The sequence below is a fragment of the Ricinus communis genome, chromosome 5, assembly GCF_019578655.1.
Source record: "Ricinus communis isolate WT05 ecotype wild-type chromosome 5, ASM1957865v1, whole genome shotgun sequence".
Lineage (NCBI taxonomy): Eukaryota > Viridiplantae > Streptophyta > Magnoliopsida > Malpighiales > Euphorbiaceae > Ricinus > Ricinus communis.
Window position 1 is genome coordinate 6,044,899 of NC_063260.1, and position 17,569 is coordinate 6,062,467.

General features: G+C 31.8%; 1 protein-coding gene across 1 annotated transcript; it reads left to right on the forward strand.

Moving 5' to 3' along the window:
* Positions 1–619: 619 nt before the first annotated feature.
* LOC8277871 (microsomal glutathione S-transferase 3) lies at positions 620–3,016 on the forward strand. Its single transcript, XM_002526148.4, has 3 exons — positions 620–1,080; positions 1,183–1,355; positions 2,786–3,016. The coding sequence occupies exons 1-3, from the start codon at positions 889–891 to the stop codon at positions 2,859–2,861; spliced, it is 441 nt and encodes a 146-aa protein (XP_002526194.1). The 5' UTR covers positions 620–888; the 3' UTR covers positions 2,862–3,016.
* The last annotated feature ends 14,553 nt before the right edge of the window (positions 3,017–17,569 follow it).

Consider the following 17,569-nt stretch of genomic DNA (forward strand, 5'->3'; position numbering starts at 1 on the left):
CGGCAAGTATAAGAAAAAATTATATAGGCGATTACTAAAATTTACACTTTACAATAAAAAGGTACTAAAATTTTAATTTTAAAAGATACAATAAGTGGTACTTTTTGTAATAAATTAAAAGTTTTGGTACCTTTTTGTTACAAATTGTAAAATTTAGTGATCATATATGTAATTTATCTTTTAAAAGCGTCTAAAAATCCAGTGTTATTAAAATTAAGATTTAGCAATCATTTAATTACAAATCAAAGATTTTGTACGTTTTTGTTACAAATTGTATAATTTAGTAATTGCCAATGTAATTTATCCTATATAATATCTATTTATTTATTTACGGTTACAAATGTTTTTGTAATTTCTTATTTGATTATACTGAAACTAAGTTTGACTTGCTATTCTATGAATTTGATATGATATGGATATTAAAAAAATAAATTATTTTACCAATAATGTTTCTTACAATTAAATTAAAATAAAATTTGTTATTCTCACACGAAGTGGAGGCTAATATCTAGCTAGAGTAGGAATTAATGTCTACATGTGCGGACAGAAAGGATCAACCTCGAACTGCCGGGCGACATGGCGCTGTATGACTCCAAAGGCCGAATAGCTAACCTGTATATATGCTGTGAATTTCTTGGGAGATAAACCTGGGCCGGCCTTCAGTTTACAAGTTGGAATTATTTAATTCCCAAGCTACCTTGAAGAAAAAGCTAGAACCCAAACGAAAACAATAAAAAGAAATGGGCTAATGGATTGGGTAACAAGTCAGATTCAAGACCAAGTCGACCTCAATTCTTTGATAAATACAAGGAAGGAGAGTAAGTGGGTAATTCACTTCTAATAGTTTCCGAAGTTAATCAACCGTACAGGAGGAGAAAGGGAAAGAAAATGGCCGAACTGCAAATGGTGGTGCCAAAAGAATATGGATATGTGGCTTTAGTTCTGGTAGCTTACTGCTTTCTTAATTTATGGATGGCAGGTCAAGTGGGTAAGGCAAGAAAGAAGTACAAAGTCTTTTATCCAACACTATATGCTTTGGAATCTGAAAATAAAGATGCAAAGCTCTTCAATTGCGTCCAGGTTTGTCTTTCTTTTGTGTTTTTATGTTCTTACGTGTTAAAATGATTATGGGTTTTATGGTGAGGTAATAATATTGGCATATGTACGAGATTATTTGTGCAGAGAGGGCACCAGAATTCGCTGGAGATGATGCCAATGTTCTTTGTGTTGATGATCTTAGGAGGGTTCAGGCATCCTAGTGTTTCTGCCATTCTTGGCTGTCTTTATATCATTTCTCGTTATTTCTATTTCACTGGCTACTCTACTGGTGATCCCCAGAAACGTCTCAGTATTGGGTTAGTTTATTAGTTCTCTATTTTCTCTAGCTTTTTTCTTTCTTTCTATGGTGATTTATTTATTTGCTTTAATTCTTAATTCTCAGTTTTGTTTCATTATTGGAGCTTTGTGGGAATTAAGTGAAAACTATAGATCTTTTTTTTCCTCAAGTCAAGGGATTAGAAAGAAACCAAATCAAAATGCATTGAAATTTCACTCCACTTATCAAAACCTGTGAGAACTGTTTAGGGATCAACTTTCAAATGTAGATAGAGATAATACTTCTAAAATAAATTTACTAAAACCTATTGGGTCCAACTGCTATTTTAGTTCATGCAATAAAAGAAAAGTCAACAGAATTTGAGGTTCAAGGTTTATTTATTCTATTTTTGTGATTCAACCTAGAGATTTGAATTGTTATGGTGAGGCATGGACTCGAATTGTATGATCCGGAATGCAAGGGTGGAAATTTAACTTGAATCATAGGATTCCAAATCTCCAGTGCTGATCCATGGTTTTGGCAAGTTCTAGTAAGTTTTCCTTAATTTAGAATAGAAACATGTTTAGAAAGTTTGGTGAGAAGTTAGCAGGGAATGCAATTGGATGATTGGTAGTGATTATGCAACTTATTTTGGTTGATTTTTATACAGACTTTGGAGTTCCACGTTAGCAATTCTAGAAATTATTGTGCATGAATTTGAGTTGACAGTGTCATATCACTTGGCATCTGCGGGTTTCTAGGTTTGGAGCAAAATGTCTTCTCAACGATATGCTGCTATCTATTTCAATGACGAGACCTCCTCTCGAGAATATGGATGATGTGGTTTTTTTGTGGTTATTTTATATAAAGAAGCCTTAGTCTTTAGGGTGAAGAGTTCATATGAAATAATTGATGGTAGTTCATCTCCTGCCTTCGATTCTAGCCAGAAATGAGTTTGAATGTGGAAATGGAATGGGCCACAAAATTAGAATGTTTCTCTGGCTTCTCTCATTTATGAACGTCTTTTGACTGATGTTGAAAGGAAGCTTCACCATCTTGTGCAGGATTCTAAATCTTTATTCGCCAGTTCTTATAGTGATCAAGGCAGTTTGCTTCTCATGCCCTATCATTTGCAAATTCTGTTGCTGACATGATATCCAATATAGCCTTCTAGGATGCCATCTCCTTTAATATCCTCTAAAGATCTGCTAAAGTTTGCCTCCACATGATTTTAGCAGTGTTAGTTTCCAAAATATAATTTCTTGTTCTTGCTTATTTTTCATTTTCATAGCTCTGGCCCTCTTCTATTCCCTGGAGGGGGGGAGAAAACAGATAGTCTAGCTCAGTCTTCAATGTCTATTTGATAACTATACTAATGTGGAGTTACTTGAGATTTCTTAGCAATTTTAAGGACTTTCTTTCTGGTATTGCTAGTTAGTGATTACATATTTACATTTTCTTTCTCTGCAGGAAATATGGGTTCTTATCTTTGCTTGGACTTATGGTGTGCACAATTTCACTTGGCATCAGTCTCCTTCGAGGATAACTTCTTCTGCCTGATATAAATGCTTTCCTGTAATGTTTCATGCAATCTATGGTTCCTCCTTTCTTGTAATGGCTTTCTTTGTGCTTTAAATAAGTGCTAAATCTTTTCAGGAACAGCTGTGTTCAAAATATAAAAGAAATGCTCTTTTTTCATGATATTTGATATTGACAATATTAAACTTGGATGTTAGCAATAATTATTATGGTTATCAGAAAGCCAACCCAAAACCAAATTAGTCCAAAGTAAATATGCAATTGGAATTCTGAAGGTGCTGTCTTCTTTTATTTTATTTTTCCTTTTCTAAGTTTATGAAGAAGTGAAAAATAACGATATATCAAATGCCAAAAAAAAAAAATCACTTTTCACATGCTATTTATAAGTTTGACAAATGTAATTGATTTGTTTAAAGGTCTATTGGCCAACGAATACAAATTTGTAAAAAATTTATAAATGAATTAGTAGTTTATATTAAGTTTATAGATATAATTTAATAATATTTTAAATATTTAATATTAATTTATATACTTTAAAAAATAATAGTAAACTAATTATTTTTAAATATCTTTTATTTTTTAAATATTTTATTAGTGAAATAATATAAAAATTATTCTAGAATATTTATTTATTAATTTTAATATTATATAAATTATCAATATAATTGATATTACTATTTTTAGAATTAGAAATTATTATCTAATTAAAAATTAACTTATTAGTGAATATAATATTTGAAAATATTATTTCTATAATTAGAATCATTATCTAATTAGAAAATAAATTTATTAGTTAATATAATATTAAAATATAATTAGTATGATATATTTTAGAATAATCATTATTTAATTAAAAAATTAATTGTTATCTACTTAGAAAAATAACTATTATCTAATTAGAAAAGTTATTTTTTATGATTAGAATAAGTGTTTAATTAGGAATGTAACTTATTAGTTAATAAATTAATGGAAAAAACTACAAAATTACACATAAACCTAAACTCCATGTGTCAAAAATAGTACACATGTCAAAATAAAAAATTATATGTAAAAAATTAAGTACACATGTCAAAAAAAAATCTAGATTTTAGAAATTAATATATATGTTATTCTTAGTTATTTGACATAGACAATAAATGGTGTTGATCTAGAGTCGTGATGTAGCAGAATTGCATATCAAAAAGTGTTGTATTTTCGAGATATATAAAAGGTGGGATTAAATAATTAACGAAGTATGCTCATATTGTTATTTAACAATTTAATGTGTTGATCGTTTTGCATAAAATAATAAAGGGGGTTCAAGAGTTTATCAAAACTACAAAGTTGAAAAAAACGTTAGTTTTCAATACAAAAAATGATGCATAGTTTGGAGTTTGGTAGTTTAAGAGTATGAAATTGGCAAAATATATAATTTGGCCCCTATATTATTAAGTTTTATTTTAATAAGTTTTTGCATATCTATTTTGTTTTATGAAGCCCTCCAACCTTTACATTTGTCCACATTGAAAAGTTTTTTACACCCATTTCGTGTGTATTCTATTGTCTAATGACGTTTATTATTATGGTTAAAAAATAAAAGAAAATCCACATGAAAAATGATGGAGGCAATATTTACTTGCCTACGTGTACATGTGACTTCTCAATCTCAATAAAATGGCAAAATTATGATAGCAAGTGCAAATTAGGAAGATGGATTTTGTACCTGTCATGTTTTATTATGCAAGTGGTAATGTCAATGGTTTCAAACCTTTTATTCCACCCAACAATGATGTTGTTCTACCTCAGGATGAGCTAACTTGCCATCTTTTTGAAGATGTAATCATATACTGCTTTTGCAGACAACGAGCTTGATTGCTAGATTTAAGGACTCACAATAATCATGAGAAGAGATTCTAGAGGTTTCCTACTTTGATGGTAGTATGTTGACTTTATTAATTATAATGTGTTGAGTTTTATAGGATACATGTGACTTCTTTAAATGGGATGATAAGTGGTCAATGAGAGGTCTATAACCTTGGTGAATGAGCTTAGAACACTTAATATGCATCTTCAAGCTCTGGAAGTTAACAACTTAAGGCACAATAATATGAGTTTGGGGGATATTTAGTTGCTTTTTTGGAGATATGTAAGACAATATAAGAGATGTGTGCTTAATGTCTAGTTTACACTTAGTGTAGTTTATAGGATAAAAATCTGGCCATTTTATTAAGGTATAAAATTTTGTACCAATCAAAGTATTATGTAATAAAAGATTTGGCAATAAACTTAGATTGCTAATAAAATTAATATCATCCTATCATTTAAATAGAAAATTATTTAGATTGGAAGATGAGTATCCAAAAAAACTTAAGATTCTAAAAAAAAAAAATCAACCTAATCAAAAGCGAAACATTATCCTAACACTTAGATTGCAAGTTGAGTATCCAAAAAGACTTGCAAGTTGCCTAAGCACAATTGATCTACAAAAGCTGCCTAATCACAATTGAACAAACAAAATTACTTAAGCTTTTGATATTTTGAACTTCACTTAACAAAAAATAATAAATGTTATTTATTGTTTGCCATAGTAATTGTTGCTCTCCATTATGAAGTAATTTATAAAAATTCATGAACTCTTTAAAAGTAATTCATTTAAAAAAAATCTATAAATGTCTTTAGAGATCTTAAATGAATACACCCTCCTAAAAAATATTCAACTAAGACTAGAGTATAGTTTCATCCAAAATTTATAATTACTATTAAAGCTTAGAATAACAAATTTAAAAGAAATATAAAATAACAATATTATTTGATTTATCTTACTACAAACCTTAGCTTATGATTTGATAATTGTTTCGCATTTGTTTATTTAATTAATTAAGATTCAGTTCTTTTTTTTTCTTTAATAGATGTCGAGCAATGGAGACAATATAAAAAATACAACAGATAGTGCAAGTGTCGCCCCCATAGAGCACTAATAATGGTGGGAGTTCATCAAAACCATCAATGTCACAAGAAGTTTGAAAGGTGCATGGTATTAAAAAACGATTATGGGTTTGAGAGCATTTTGAAAAGATTAATGAAGAAGAGTATAATGAGTGAAAACCTAAATGCAAATATTGTCCTAATACTCTTATATATCCATCTATTATTGAAACTAGTTGTTTGAGCAGCTAGTTATGTAGGTGTAAAAAGTCTCCATATAATATGCATAAGAGGCGAATGACTTTAGCTTTTTAACCCCAATTACATCTAAATAAGGGAGGCATTACACACTCACTTGCATCTTGAAAGTTTGATTAAGAATAATATAAGAAATTTCTAGTTGGGATGGTTATCATTGATGAGTTGCCTTTTAGGCATGTAGAACATGAAGGTTAACATGAGTTTTATTATGTTATATAGTCATATTTTATAGTTCATTCAAGGCACATTGTAGCTAGAGGTTGTTATAATCTTTCAAAGAAGAAAAGAAATGATTAAAGAATTATTTTAAGAAATTGCCTTCAAGAGTATGTCTTACAACTAATGCATCCATTCATTGTCCATTTTATTACTGATGAGTGAAAATTACAAATTTGTTAATAATTTTTATCATTCTAGTGAAATAATGTGTTAGGGTGTTGAAATATGATTGCTTGACTAAGAGATTGAAAACATATTTACTGTAACAATTGATAATACAACCTTAAATGATTTGGGCACAAGATTTAACAATTGGAAATAACATGTCTTACATGGTAAATACTTGTATATGAGATCTGTTGCTTATACTTTAAGCTTGATTGTTTAAGAGCTTAAATGAATTTGATAATTTTATTATGAGAATACATTTTGTAGTGAGAGTAAGTAAGGGCTTCTCTTGCTAAGATGCAAAGATTAAGTCTTCTGCGGAGAAAGAGAAAATAGAGAAAATGACCTTTCTATGCTTAGATGTGAAAACTAGGTGGAATTCCACTTAACTCATGTTGGAATCCACCTGAAATCTCAAAAGGAATTAGATTTATTAGAGTTAATAAATAGCAAGCATATGTCTAATCTTTCTTTGAAGAATGGTGTGACAACCTGACTTAGAGAAGCGGTCCGACGAGGGGGGGAAGTGGACGCCGGGGCAAAGATAGAATGCCTGGATAAAGAGCGGCTTCTGGCAGACTTCAAGGATGGCAGCATTCTAAGGTACGAGGGTACATGAATAAATCGAATTGCACATTGAAATGGGACGGGGAATAGTTGATAACATATATGTAAAAAGTTGAAACTAATCATATAAGGCGTTTTTTTTTGTTTGTTTAGCTATGGAGTTGTAGGAACTCCAAAGTTAAACGTGCTTGGTTCAGAGAAATTCCAGGATAGGGGACCTCCTGGGAAGTTATTAAACCCGCAAAGGGATAAAACTGTGAGTCCAGTGGGGGCTAAAGCAGACAATATCTCATGTGATCTGGTTCCAGGTCGTTACAAATAGAGTACTCTATGATAGTGATTATGAGTATTTCAAACATTATTGTTGATGTGTGCTACTTTGTGTTTGCTACAATCTAAGGCAGTGTACCTATCGATGCAGTCTAGCACTAATGGCGAGTATCAAGGTCGTATTCCTCGGGAAAGTGAAAGCCCAGAGTTACTCCTTTGTTCTTTGTTATATTAACCTAAAATTAGTGATGAATAATTTCTAAACTAACTATTAACTACGAGCTAAGTTCTAAGGGAGATGCAAGAGTAATTGATAACTAAAATAACTAAGGCAAGAGAGCTAACCCAAAGGGAACCTAAACTAGTTGGCAATCAAACAAAAGATAAAGGATTGTTGAGTCTAATTATGCTACCCGTGGACGAATTCTTAACCGAATTCAGTTTCTCTTTCAAGATAACCGAATTCCTAAATCTAATAACCTAAAGTTGGAATCTCTTCCTAACGATTGATTCTTAAATTAGCATTAAGCTTTAATCCGCCTCTATTAAGCTTTGTTAATTCTTAATCCGGCTAGTTAATTATCCTTATCTCTAAGCGATTATTAACTAGTTCTTGCTATTCAAAATTCCAATTGCCAAATGGACTTCTCAATCACACAAAGCAATCTAAACACACAATTCACAACGTCTTATGAATAATGCATTATCTTATTAATACTGAAAACAAGAAGAATACAAAATTAACCCAAGCAATCCAACAGTATAATATCAAGCCAACATAGTAAAGAAATCCCAATGGATTAAATCAATCTAGCTAATCATGTTCATTATCAAAATCCACAAGAATTCAATTACAACAATGAGTAAAAAGGTAGAGAAAACCCGATTACTCCCTTGGATGAGAGTAAACAGCCCCAATTCCTCTTGCTCAATCTTAAATCGATCCTTGTTTCTCTTGCTTGATTTGAAAATCAATCAACGAACCTCATCCAATCTTCAATCTTTAAAGGGAATCCGATTGAAACCTTGATCCAAGTCTCCTTTTCTCTTGGTTTCAGCTCAGAAAACCTTTAAAGAGAGAAATATTAGGGTTTGGGACGTTCTAACCCTAGCCTCCTCCTTCTTTTCCTCTCTTCGTTCTTTTAATTAATACCCCCTTATCGCCTCCAACACGGTCGTGTCCCTGGCCATGTTGGGGACACGGGCTGGTGTTCCTGGCCGTGTTACTCTCTGTGGCCATGCTCCCTAAAAGCTTCTTTTTCTTTCATGTTTGATGCATCCAACACAGCCGTGTTGGTGGCCGTGTTGGTAACACAACCATGTTAACCTTCCGTATGGGCATACTTAGCTCGTTTCGGCAGCTTTGACGTCCAATTATGCTCCAATTCTTTCCTTTATCATCCTTTGACCTCTTTTGGACCTAATGCACACAAACATACATATAGGGTGAGTGTTGAGACCAATTGATGGGAATTGTAGGTTTCATCAATTAACTCCACAATAGTAAAAATACTATGATAAGTTGAATTAGAAGAAAACTAGAAATTACCAATTTAATCCACAAATTCGGATCGTTCAAAGATTGAAGTAAGAAGATGGATGCTACTTAACCCCTTTACCAACAAGGATAAAGATACTAAGATAGACTTTGAATTTCCTCTTATGCCACAAACAAGAAAGTTTGATAAATAACAAGAAAACAAAGATTTAGATTTTGACACCACAAGCTAGAATTCTTGGACTTTCCAAATGTCCCTAATTAAACCCAATATGGCTTGTTGAAGCTTCTTGGATTTGGACCTTGTGATTGGGCCTTCTTGTACTATTAATGGATCTTGGATCTCTTTAAGCTTTGAACTTGGATTCACATCACCAATTCACATCTAAATGTCCATAAAATCAATCTTAAAAACCCCATTTAGATGTGTGTATTTTACGCACATCAATTGTCTTTTCTTAAAGCGTTGGAATATTGATTTTTTCTTAGTGTAATATTAATAGTTTGAGCTTAAAAATTGGCTTCTATAATATAAAAATATTGGGTAAATATTAATGATATTACCATCATATTATTTATATTATAGTCCTTAATCCTAAATGTAAGTTAGAGTATGTAAATTAGATTATTGACACATCATATGATTGCGAGACTGCTAATACTTTAAAAGAAAAGGTGAATAAAATTTTTTATTCTATTTTTGATTTTTATGGTTCATCCTAAACTTCACTTGATCTTGATGTGCAACCAATTCAGCAGCCTCAAGAACTGGTTCAAACACAAGGTAAAAGTTTGAACAATGATAGTGCTTTTCTGAATTCTCTTTATGAGAAGCAAAAGGTGTATCAAGAGGGAAGTGAGTTAAAGGTAAAATGGACAAGTGCTTGAATGAGGATGTATTACCTACTCCTCGTTATCTGATCCCCAACCACTCGGCATAATATCTTAAATTTGAATGTCAACTGAAGGAGGCCTCGAATAACGAACCTTGTAATTAAACTTGCACGAAGGTTTCCCTAACAGGTCTTCACATTCATCCTGAGGAGGTTTCTCTTCTTACCAATCCCATAGTCTATGAGGTCTTGAATTTCGTGCTTCAGATGATTGCGTTGATCCATCAAATGTCCGAAAGTTTGCTTATACTCACAATATTGATCATTGTGAGGGATAGAACCACTTCTCGATAATAATGGCATGAGTTTCCTGCTCCTTACTAGGTGATTGAACACCTTAGATAATGGTGCTCCTAGCTAAATGAAGGCTCTTTATAGGCTTTTTGGTTCTGGCTCTAGCTTAGTTTTGGGTAAAGTATGTCTTGGAAGGAATTCATGATCTCCTCTTTACTGAAGTTAGAGGTGACCGTGGATACTTAGTTTAAGGGTGGTGTGTTATTATAATTAGGCATGAGACTTCTTTTAATGTTGGGATGGTCAGGGTTAGTTAATTTTTTAGCATTGATGAAGTCTTATATTTCATGTTTTAGGCGGATATAGTTCTCAATGTGGTGTCTGGGTGCTTGATTGAATTTGTAATATGTGTTTGGCTTATATCCAGGTCCGTTGAGGTTCGGTGAATTTTTAAAGAAAGTGGGTTGGAGTAGGCCATTATATACCAACCTTTCAAAAGAGGCTGCTTGAAATTGGAGAACCTCATCGGTTACTCGACAACATTTACATCAAGAGTTTGGCTCCCTCCAACCTGATAGTTCGTCCTCCTATTAGTTCGAACATTCTTCCTCTTGTCACTCTCGATTTCTTCAACTTCAAGCCCGTCATCATATAGGCCCATGAAAGTTTTCAGGTTCATTATCTAAAGCCTCTGACCTAAGCTAGAAGAATATTTTGGACCACCAAATGAACTTGGTCTTTCTCAAAAGGTTTGTTCTTCATCAACCCAGCCTTATTCCTCTACCTAGTTAATAGATTAAAGAAGGGCTTTTTTTAATTTTTACTTAGTGGACTCAAAATCCCTTATTGACACTTTGAAATGAGTGTTATAATTTTATTATTTAATAAAAGAATTATACAAATATCGCCATTCAACTTTGGCGACCTTTCTAATTCATGGTACTACTTTACAGTAGGTCCTTGTAAGGACAGTGCAAATAGCTTGACAACTTGGGTCTTACTTAATTGAGTAGTTCCCATGATAGTAGCATACTGCTTCAAATGAACCTTCGGATCACCAGTCCCGTTAAACTTTTTCATCTCAAGCATTTTGAACTTGGCAGGCAGCTTGTCCTTACCCATTAGGACCAACTCATCAAAGTCAAAGGTCGGGTCTAAACCCTTGATTTCCAACATCCCTTGTATCTTGTCAAGCCCTACACTCAAGGCACTTGTAGCCTCATTACTAGCAAAGGCAGTCTCCTTCTTAGTCTAATCTAGCACAAACTTATTAAAATCCCAAAAGTATTGGGGCACTCCCTTCCTAGTAGGATCTCTAGCATTAGCAGCGGCGACAGTAGTGGAAATTTCAGCAACGATGCAACTAGGTTAACCACATAAGGATTAGCTATTGCAAGAGACAGCTGGTGCAACTAGAGCAGACGGCGGGGCTTGATTTGCATCCATTCCAGCCAAAAGTTGTTGGAGCTCTTTCTAAATTATAACCCTTAGATCATCGATGATAGCGTTCTTGAAGATCTCAACATCCTACTTATTAGCTCTTTTATTGGTCATTTCAGGTATAAGTTCATAGAATATTATTGCCTTGCTCTCTGAAGGTACTCTAACATACACAAAATCTCTGGTGAAATTTGTACCTCTCCAGCCTACCGCTCTCTTGTCTTTTCCAACCCAAAAGAGAATCTATATGGCTTCAAAATAAAGAGTTTTTATGATGCATGGAATGTATGGTATGCATGCTGCATGAGCAATGCACAAGATTATGGGTTAGCAATCACAAAACATTTACAAAGTACTATTCTTCCAACCTTATTACTCTTGTGCACGGTTCAAGGTGAGTCTTTCTTTTCTAGAATTTTGGACCTGGCCTTTCTATCAACAAGGGATAGTAGTCCCAACGTGTGTGTAAAAAACTCTCGGAGCATATTAAAACAAACAAGGTGATATTTTTCAATATAAATGTAAAACTTGCGTACTATTAGTCTAAGGCCTCACATCACATGTCTTGGGCCAAGACCCTCCAAAATGGAGGCTTAAACACTTATGAGGGAAAATATCTCACATAGGAAGCAATTGGATCCCTAGGAAAGATTACTGCAATCATTACCATAGGCTGAATTTTGGGTAAGGATAAAGGCTCCCACAAGTAAAATATATTCTTCTTTTACTCGTTTCCCCACTCAAGGGTCCATGCGACGAAGGAATTTACTAATTACTTATGAGTGATGGTTAAACAGTGTCGTAACTCTAACGTTCAAGTGGAACCAAAAAACTACTAACTGACGCTATCGAGGCTATAGGGAGCAAGGTGCACAATATATAAAAATAGTGTAGTGATGCAAGAATAAATTTTTAAATAATAAAATTAAAAATATGGATACACTAGAATCAACTTATTTTATCCCTAGCGGAGTTACTACTATAGGCGGCGATTTCGGATGCGCACCCAAGTGTTTCTAGTAACTATGACACTGCAAGGTTTTTCAACCTAATCTGAAACATGCTAACTAGTCATAGAGACTAGCATGGAGAAAGGGAGTCGCCACCTAGGTAGTTTTATAGGACACTTTTACTAATTGAGTGGCGTTTTCATATTTCATAAGGAAGCTTTACCACATCTAAATATGGATCCAGAATCCAACTTCCTTATTTGTGTATCCATGTTTTTTAATCTTATTGTTTATGGGCTACTCCTTATAGACACAACAATTACAAATTTATAATTAACCACTACAGCATGCGAGGTCCACCTAAGTATAGGCGAGGGTTTCAGGTACGCACCCAAGTGTTTCTAGAGACTACGACACTGTAAGGCTTTTCAACCTAATAGGAACATGCTAACTAATCACAAAAACTAGCGTGGAGATGGAGTCACCATCCGAGTAATTCTTTCGTATACTTTTACTAATTGAGTGGCATACTAGATTCCATAAGGAAGCTTTGCCACATCTAGAGATGGATATGAAGCTAACTTCCTTATTTGTGTATCTTAGTCTTTAATTTTATTAATTAACGAGTTATTCCCTATAAATGCGACATATTATATTTTACAAGCATTCATTATAATATGTGAGGTTCTTTTAAGTCTAGCTCAATTACTAAGCCCAACCCAAGCTTGATTTATTACCTTACTTAACTAATTAATTATGTACAAGGCCCACTTAGTCTAATCCAATTATAAGTAATGCATTTAATTCCAACCTTTAAACCTAAATAGGCTACCTTTTATGCTGAGGCCTAGTTGGGTGATCTTAAATCTAATGTGGCCTAATTAATTTAGTTAAAACATGGCAAAACTCACTAATACTCTATGGATTTTAAATTTAAGCCCACTTAACCTATGAACTATTTAGCATCCATCAAGTAGAGAATAAAAATAAAATGCAAGAAAGTAAATCTAACTACTACAACCCACCTACAGTTAAGAAATTGAAAGAACATGCAACCCTAGAACCTTCATATAAGCATATGGACTAAAACACATAGAAAATACAAAAAAAGAATCAGACAGAAGGTAATAACATATTACATGGTAGACTCTAGATTTGAACATGTAACCTTAGAACCTTTATATAATCATATAATTATTCATATAAAAAACAATAATTCATATAACCCTAATCCTTCTAATCATTAAATTCAAAATTCAGCATAATCATATTATCATATGTTCAAAACCCAAGACAGATCACATTATCCGATTCAAATCCAATAAAATCAACATGTTAAATCAAGAGAAACCCTAATTTAATCATGTGAATCATGTTGTTCATTCCAAGATAAACCTAATCATGTTTCTAGAATCATAAATCAACATAAAGAAACCAGTAGAAAGAATATCGATTTAATGATACTGGATGTGAGGGGAACCCTTAGGTTGTCATCATAGATTGCTACTCTACGAGTCGCTAGAGATGATGAGGCGGTTGAATTGAAGATTGGTTGAGAATCCAGTCCTACTTAGGCTTGAAAAATCTTCTGTCATTCAAAAAAAATATTTCCAAATCTCAATTCTTACTTAGTGGCTTTTCCTCTCTATTTTCTAAAACTTACTCTACTTTTTGAATGTCTATAAATTCTCTTAGGTTGCTAGCAATCTATGCTTAATGAATATAGGTCTAATGATTAATGAGTGTAGCTAACCCTAGATCTAGGATGTCTTATTCTATTTATAGTAGTAGGGTCAAGAAATGCTAAAAAAGTAGATAAATACTTATTTATTTAAATTAAAAAATTAATCATTTATCTTTTCGGTTATCAGATTAATATCCAATAAAATAAAATCTTTAAAACTTATATAACTATCAATAAATATATTTTTAAAATCCTAACATATATCATAAATATCTTTTATAAATTTTTTACCAATTTTGGTGTTTTTGGTAAAAAATATGCGTAAAACGGCGTCAGATTTTAAAAAATAGCCAATTGGCACTATATAGAGCTCAATGGCTCTACGCTAAGCCGATAAGCTCTATATAGAGTCGATTTGTCTGTATGCCGGCCGATTGCCTTCAAGGGTAAAAAGTTTTAAAATTTTAATAATTTAGTCCCTAAACTTGTAAAAACTATCGTTTCACCCTTTAAACTTAATTTTTCTACCAATTGGGTTCAGGTTGGTTCTAGAAAAGTAATTTTAGTTAAATTATTCTCCATCCTAACTTAGATTCACTCGTCCTCGATCTCCCTAGACTCAAGAAAGACAGCAACTTTCATCATTGGATTTTCTATAATTCTTGCGATATTTTGATCTAGAAAAGAGGTGCTCAGAGCTGCCCTAGGTTTGTCAAAATTTATAAGCACCCACGTGATTAAATAAATTGAGACAAATTATAATATCAAGGATATGGTAAAAGGATATATTGATGAGCTATGGAAGCCATGCCCCGTAAGCTTAAACTGATGTATAAATTTTGATTCGATGTGGGGACCACATCCACTTGAGTTTTGAGTCCTAAGCTTGCTTTAATTCTCAAGGACTTCGCTTACTTAAATTTTTGAGGACTTCGCCTACTTTAATTTGAAAACTTCGCCTGCTTAAAGTTTTGACAACTTTGCCTGCTTTAATTTTGAGAACTTTTCCTGCTCAGAGTTTTAAGAACTTCGCCTACTTCAATTTTGAATTTCTACTTGACTTACCCTCTTTCGGGTAGTAAATTTGAATTTTTAATTGAAAATTCCTACTTTGGGATGCAACTCACTTGACAAATGTCTTTTGGAGATTACATTGATAATTAGCCCATCCGGGGACTAAAGCATAGTTTTGGAAGGTCAGGGATCAAAATGACATTTTCACCTTCTTTAGGATATATATATCCATCTCTCATATCTACTTCTTATCTTCTCCTTATTTTATCTCAAAACCCCTCTCTACACTTTTTTCGATTTCTCACACATTTCTCAACCAAAATTTGTATGGTACACTTAAGTGGTTCAACGAGCTATCTAGTTTTGTGCAAGCTAGGATTGGTGAAATCGGGTTTCGCTTGTTTGTTGACCTTTCTTTGATTGCTAGGTTGTTAAAAGTCTGATCAATTTTTAACTTTTTACTCTTTATCTTTTTTTTTTATTCATTTATATTTTTTTTCTTATTATTCCTGGTTATATGCAGTCTCAATAGATTAAAGATTGATTTTTTTTAATTTCTTCTTATATACTTGTATAAAATTTTATTTTAGTTAATTTTATAAATTTATTTAAATATATTTTTTAATTATGTAATGCATGGCATATAATTAGTTTAAAAAATGAATTTTTTTTAATGAGAATAGACAAATAGAAATGTCAAATTCTAGGATATTAAACTTATTATTTGGCTATATCAATTCGAGTAATGACCTTTTAATTTTATTAAAAGATTAAGAGCATAAATTATTGAAACTATTAATTTATTGACAGTTTAAAAGAAACAACTAAAAAGTTTAATGCCATAATGAGTTTTGCATAAAATAGTAGGAGAAAGGTGCATTTTTGCCCCCAACATTTATAGTTGGGAGCATATTTTTTTTTAAATTATTTTTTAGCACAAATAAACTATTGAAATTTTAAAACTTTATAATCTAAACCCTTCATTTAATAGAGAAACTACGCTGTTATCTAAAGTTGATATTAATATCTTGAAGTGGGACTCTTTATAAATGCCACATCAACCAAATATTTTTTCTTCTTTCTTTATTCTCTTTTCCTCTCTATCAGTAGTATGCATACTTTCTTTTCTCTTTTCTTTTTGCATTTGTTAAATAAAACCGTTAACATGTAGAAAATATAATTAAAATGCAGAATCACTTCAAGAAACAATTATCATTCTTTACGCAAATAAATTTCGGTATTTGCCATGCCAGGAGGTAAATAGATAATAATAATAAGATCAACAAAAATAAAAATATTATTTTATAAGAATTCATAATTAAAAATGTTAAAAGATATTTATCATATGTAAAATGTCATTTCATGCTAATAGGTAATGATTAATAACAAATTAAATATTGTAAATGCTTAGAATTGTATAACAGTCTTACATTATTAATGGTTGGCTATATGCGATGGTGACTGCATTAAAAGTGGAAGAAATTAGAAAAAAATTATATTTGAAAAGAATAAATAAATAAATAAATAAATAAATAAATAAATAAAAATCTTGACTTTAGAAAGAATTGCCATAGAGATCTTTATGAACATTATCTGATATTGAAGTAATACTAGTGGCAGTTACAATTGCATCGCTAAAAATAGCTCCAAAAGTTATAGCTTCCATAGATAATTTTTTGTTCGTTTTGGGTTCTTATTGACACATAAAATTCTACTCCCGAGGATTAATATCTTTTGAGCTTTTTTTATACTACTGTAAGCAAAAGCTTAGTTAAAAATAGCAAGAAAAAAAGAGAAAAAAATGCATAATAAGACGTTGATATTATAGGTAGAGAAAGAGAAAAAGAAGAAAAGAAGAATTTGGTTGATCTAGCATTTATAATAGGTCGCATTTCTTAAAAAATAAAAAAAAATACAAGTATCAACTTTAAACTACAGAGTTAGTTTCTTCGTAGATTTTTAAAATTTCAATTGCTATTTGCATGGTTCAAGAATGTTAAAGAGTATATAAATGTACTTTTTTCAAAATAGTAATATTATATTTTTTTAATTAAAAAATAGTTTATTCATTATATTTTTCACGGATTTGGGTTCTAAATCCATAATTTTTTATTTAATTTTATTTTAATTTATAGTGACGGTGCTAATAATTTAAAACATTTTAAGTATAAATATATAATATATTTTTTTGGCCGAAGCAAAATAATAATCCTAAAAGGGGAGTAAAATAATTATATTTATATAATTAACAAACAATAAAAAAGTAGAATTAAATAAAAGGCGTGGGTTAAGGGAAAGGATGGGATGGGAGTCACACTCGCACACATACATACGCACGGTCTTTCAGGGTCTCCCTCTCTATCATTCTTCAGTCAATTATTTTTATATTTTATCCTATTTAAAACAAAATACTAATACTTAATTTATTTTTCCTTTAAATTTATAAAAATATAAAATCCGTACCTCTGACAACGACCACTGAAGGATGGTGGCACATGCCTGCTGTCATTTCAGTACTAACCAACGGTCCAGATCTTCCTGTACGGATTCTTCAACGATCCGGATTCTATTTCCCCCTCTCCCTAACTCTTTCTCTCTCTACTGCTCTCAGGT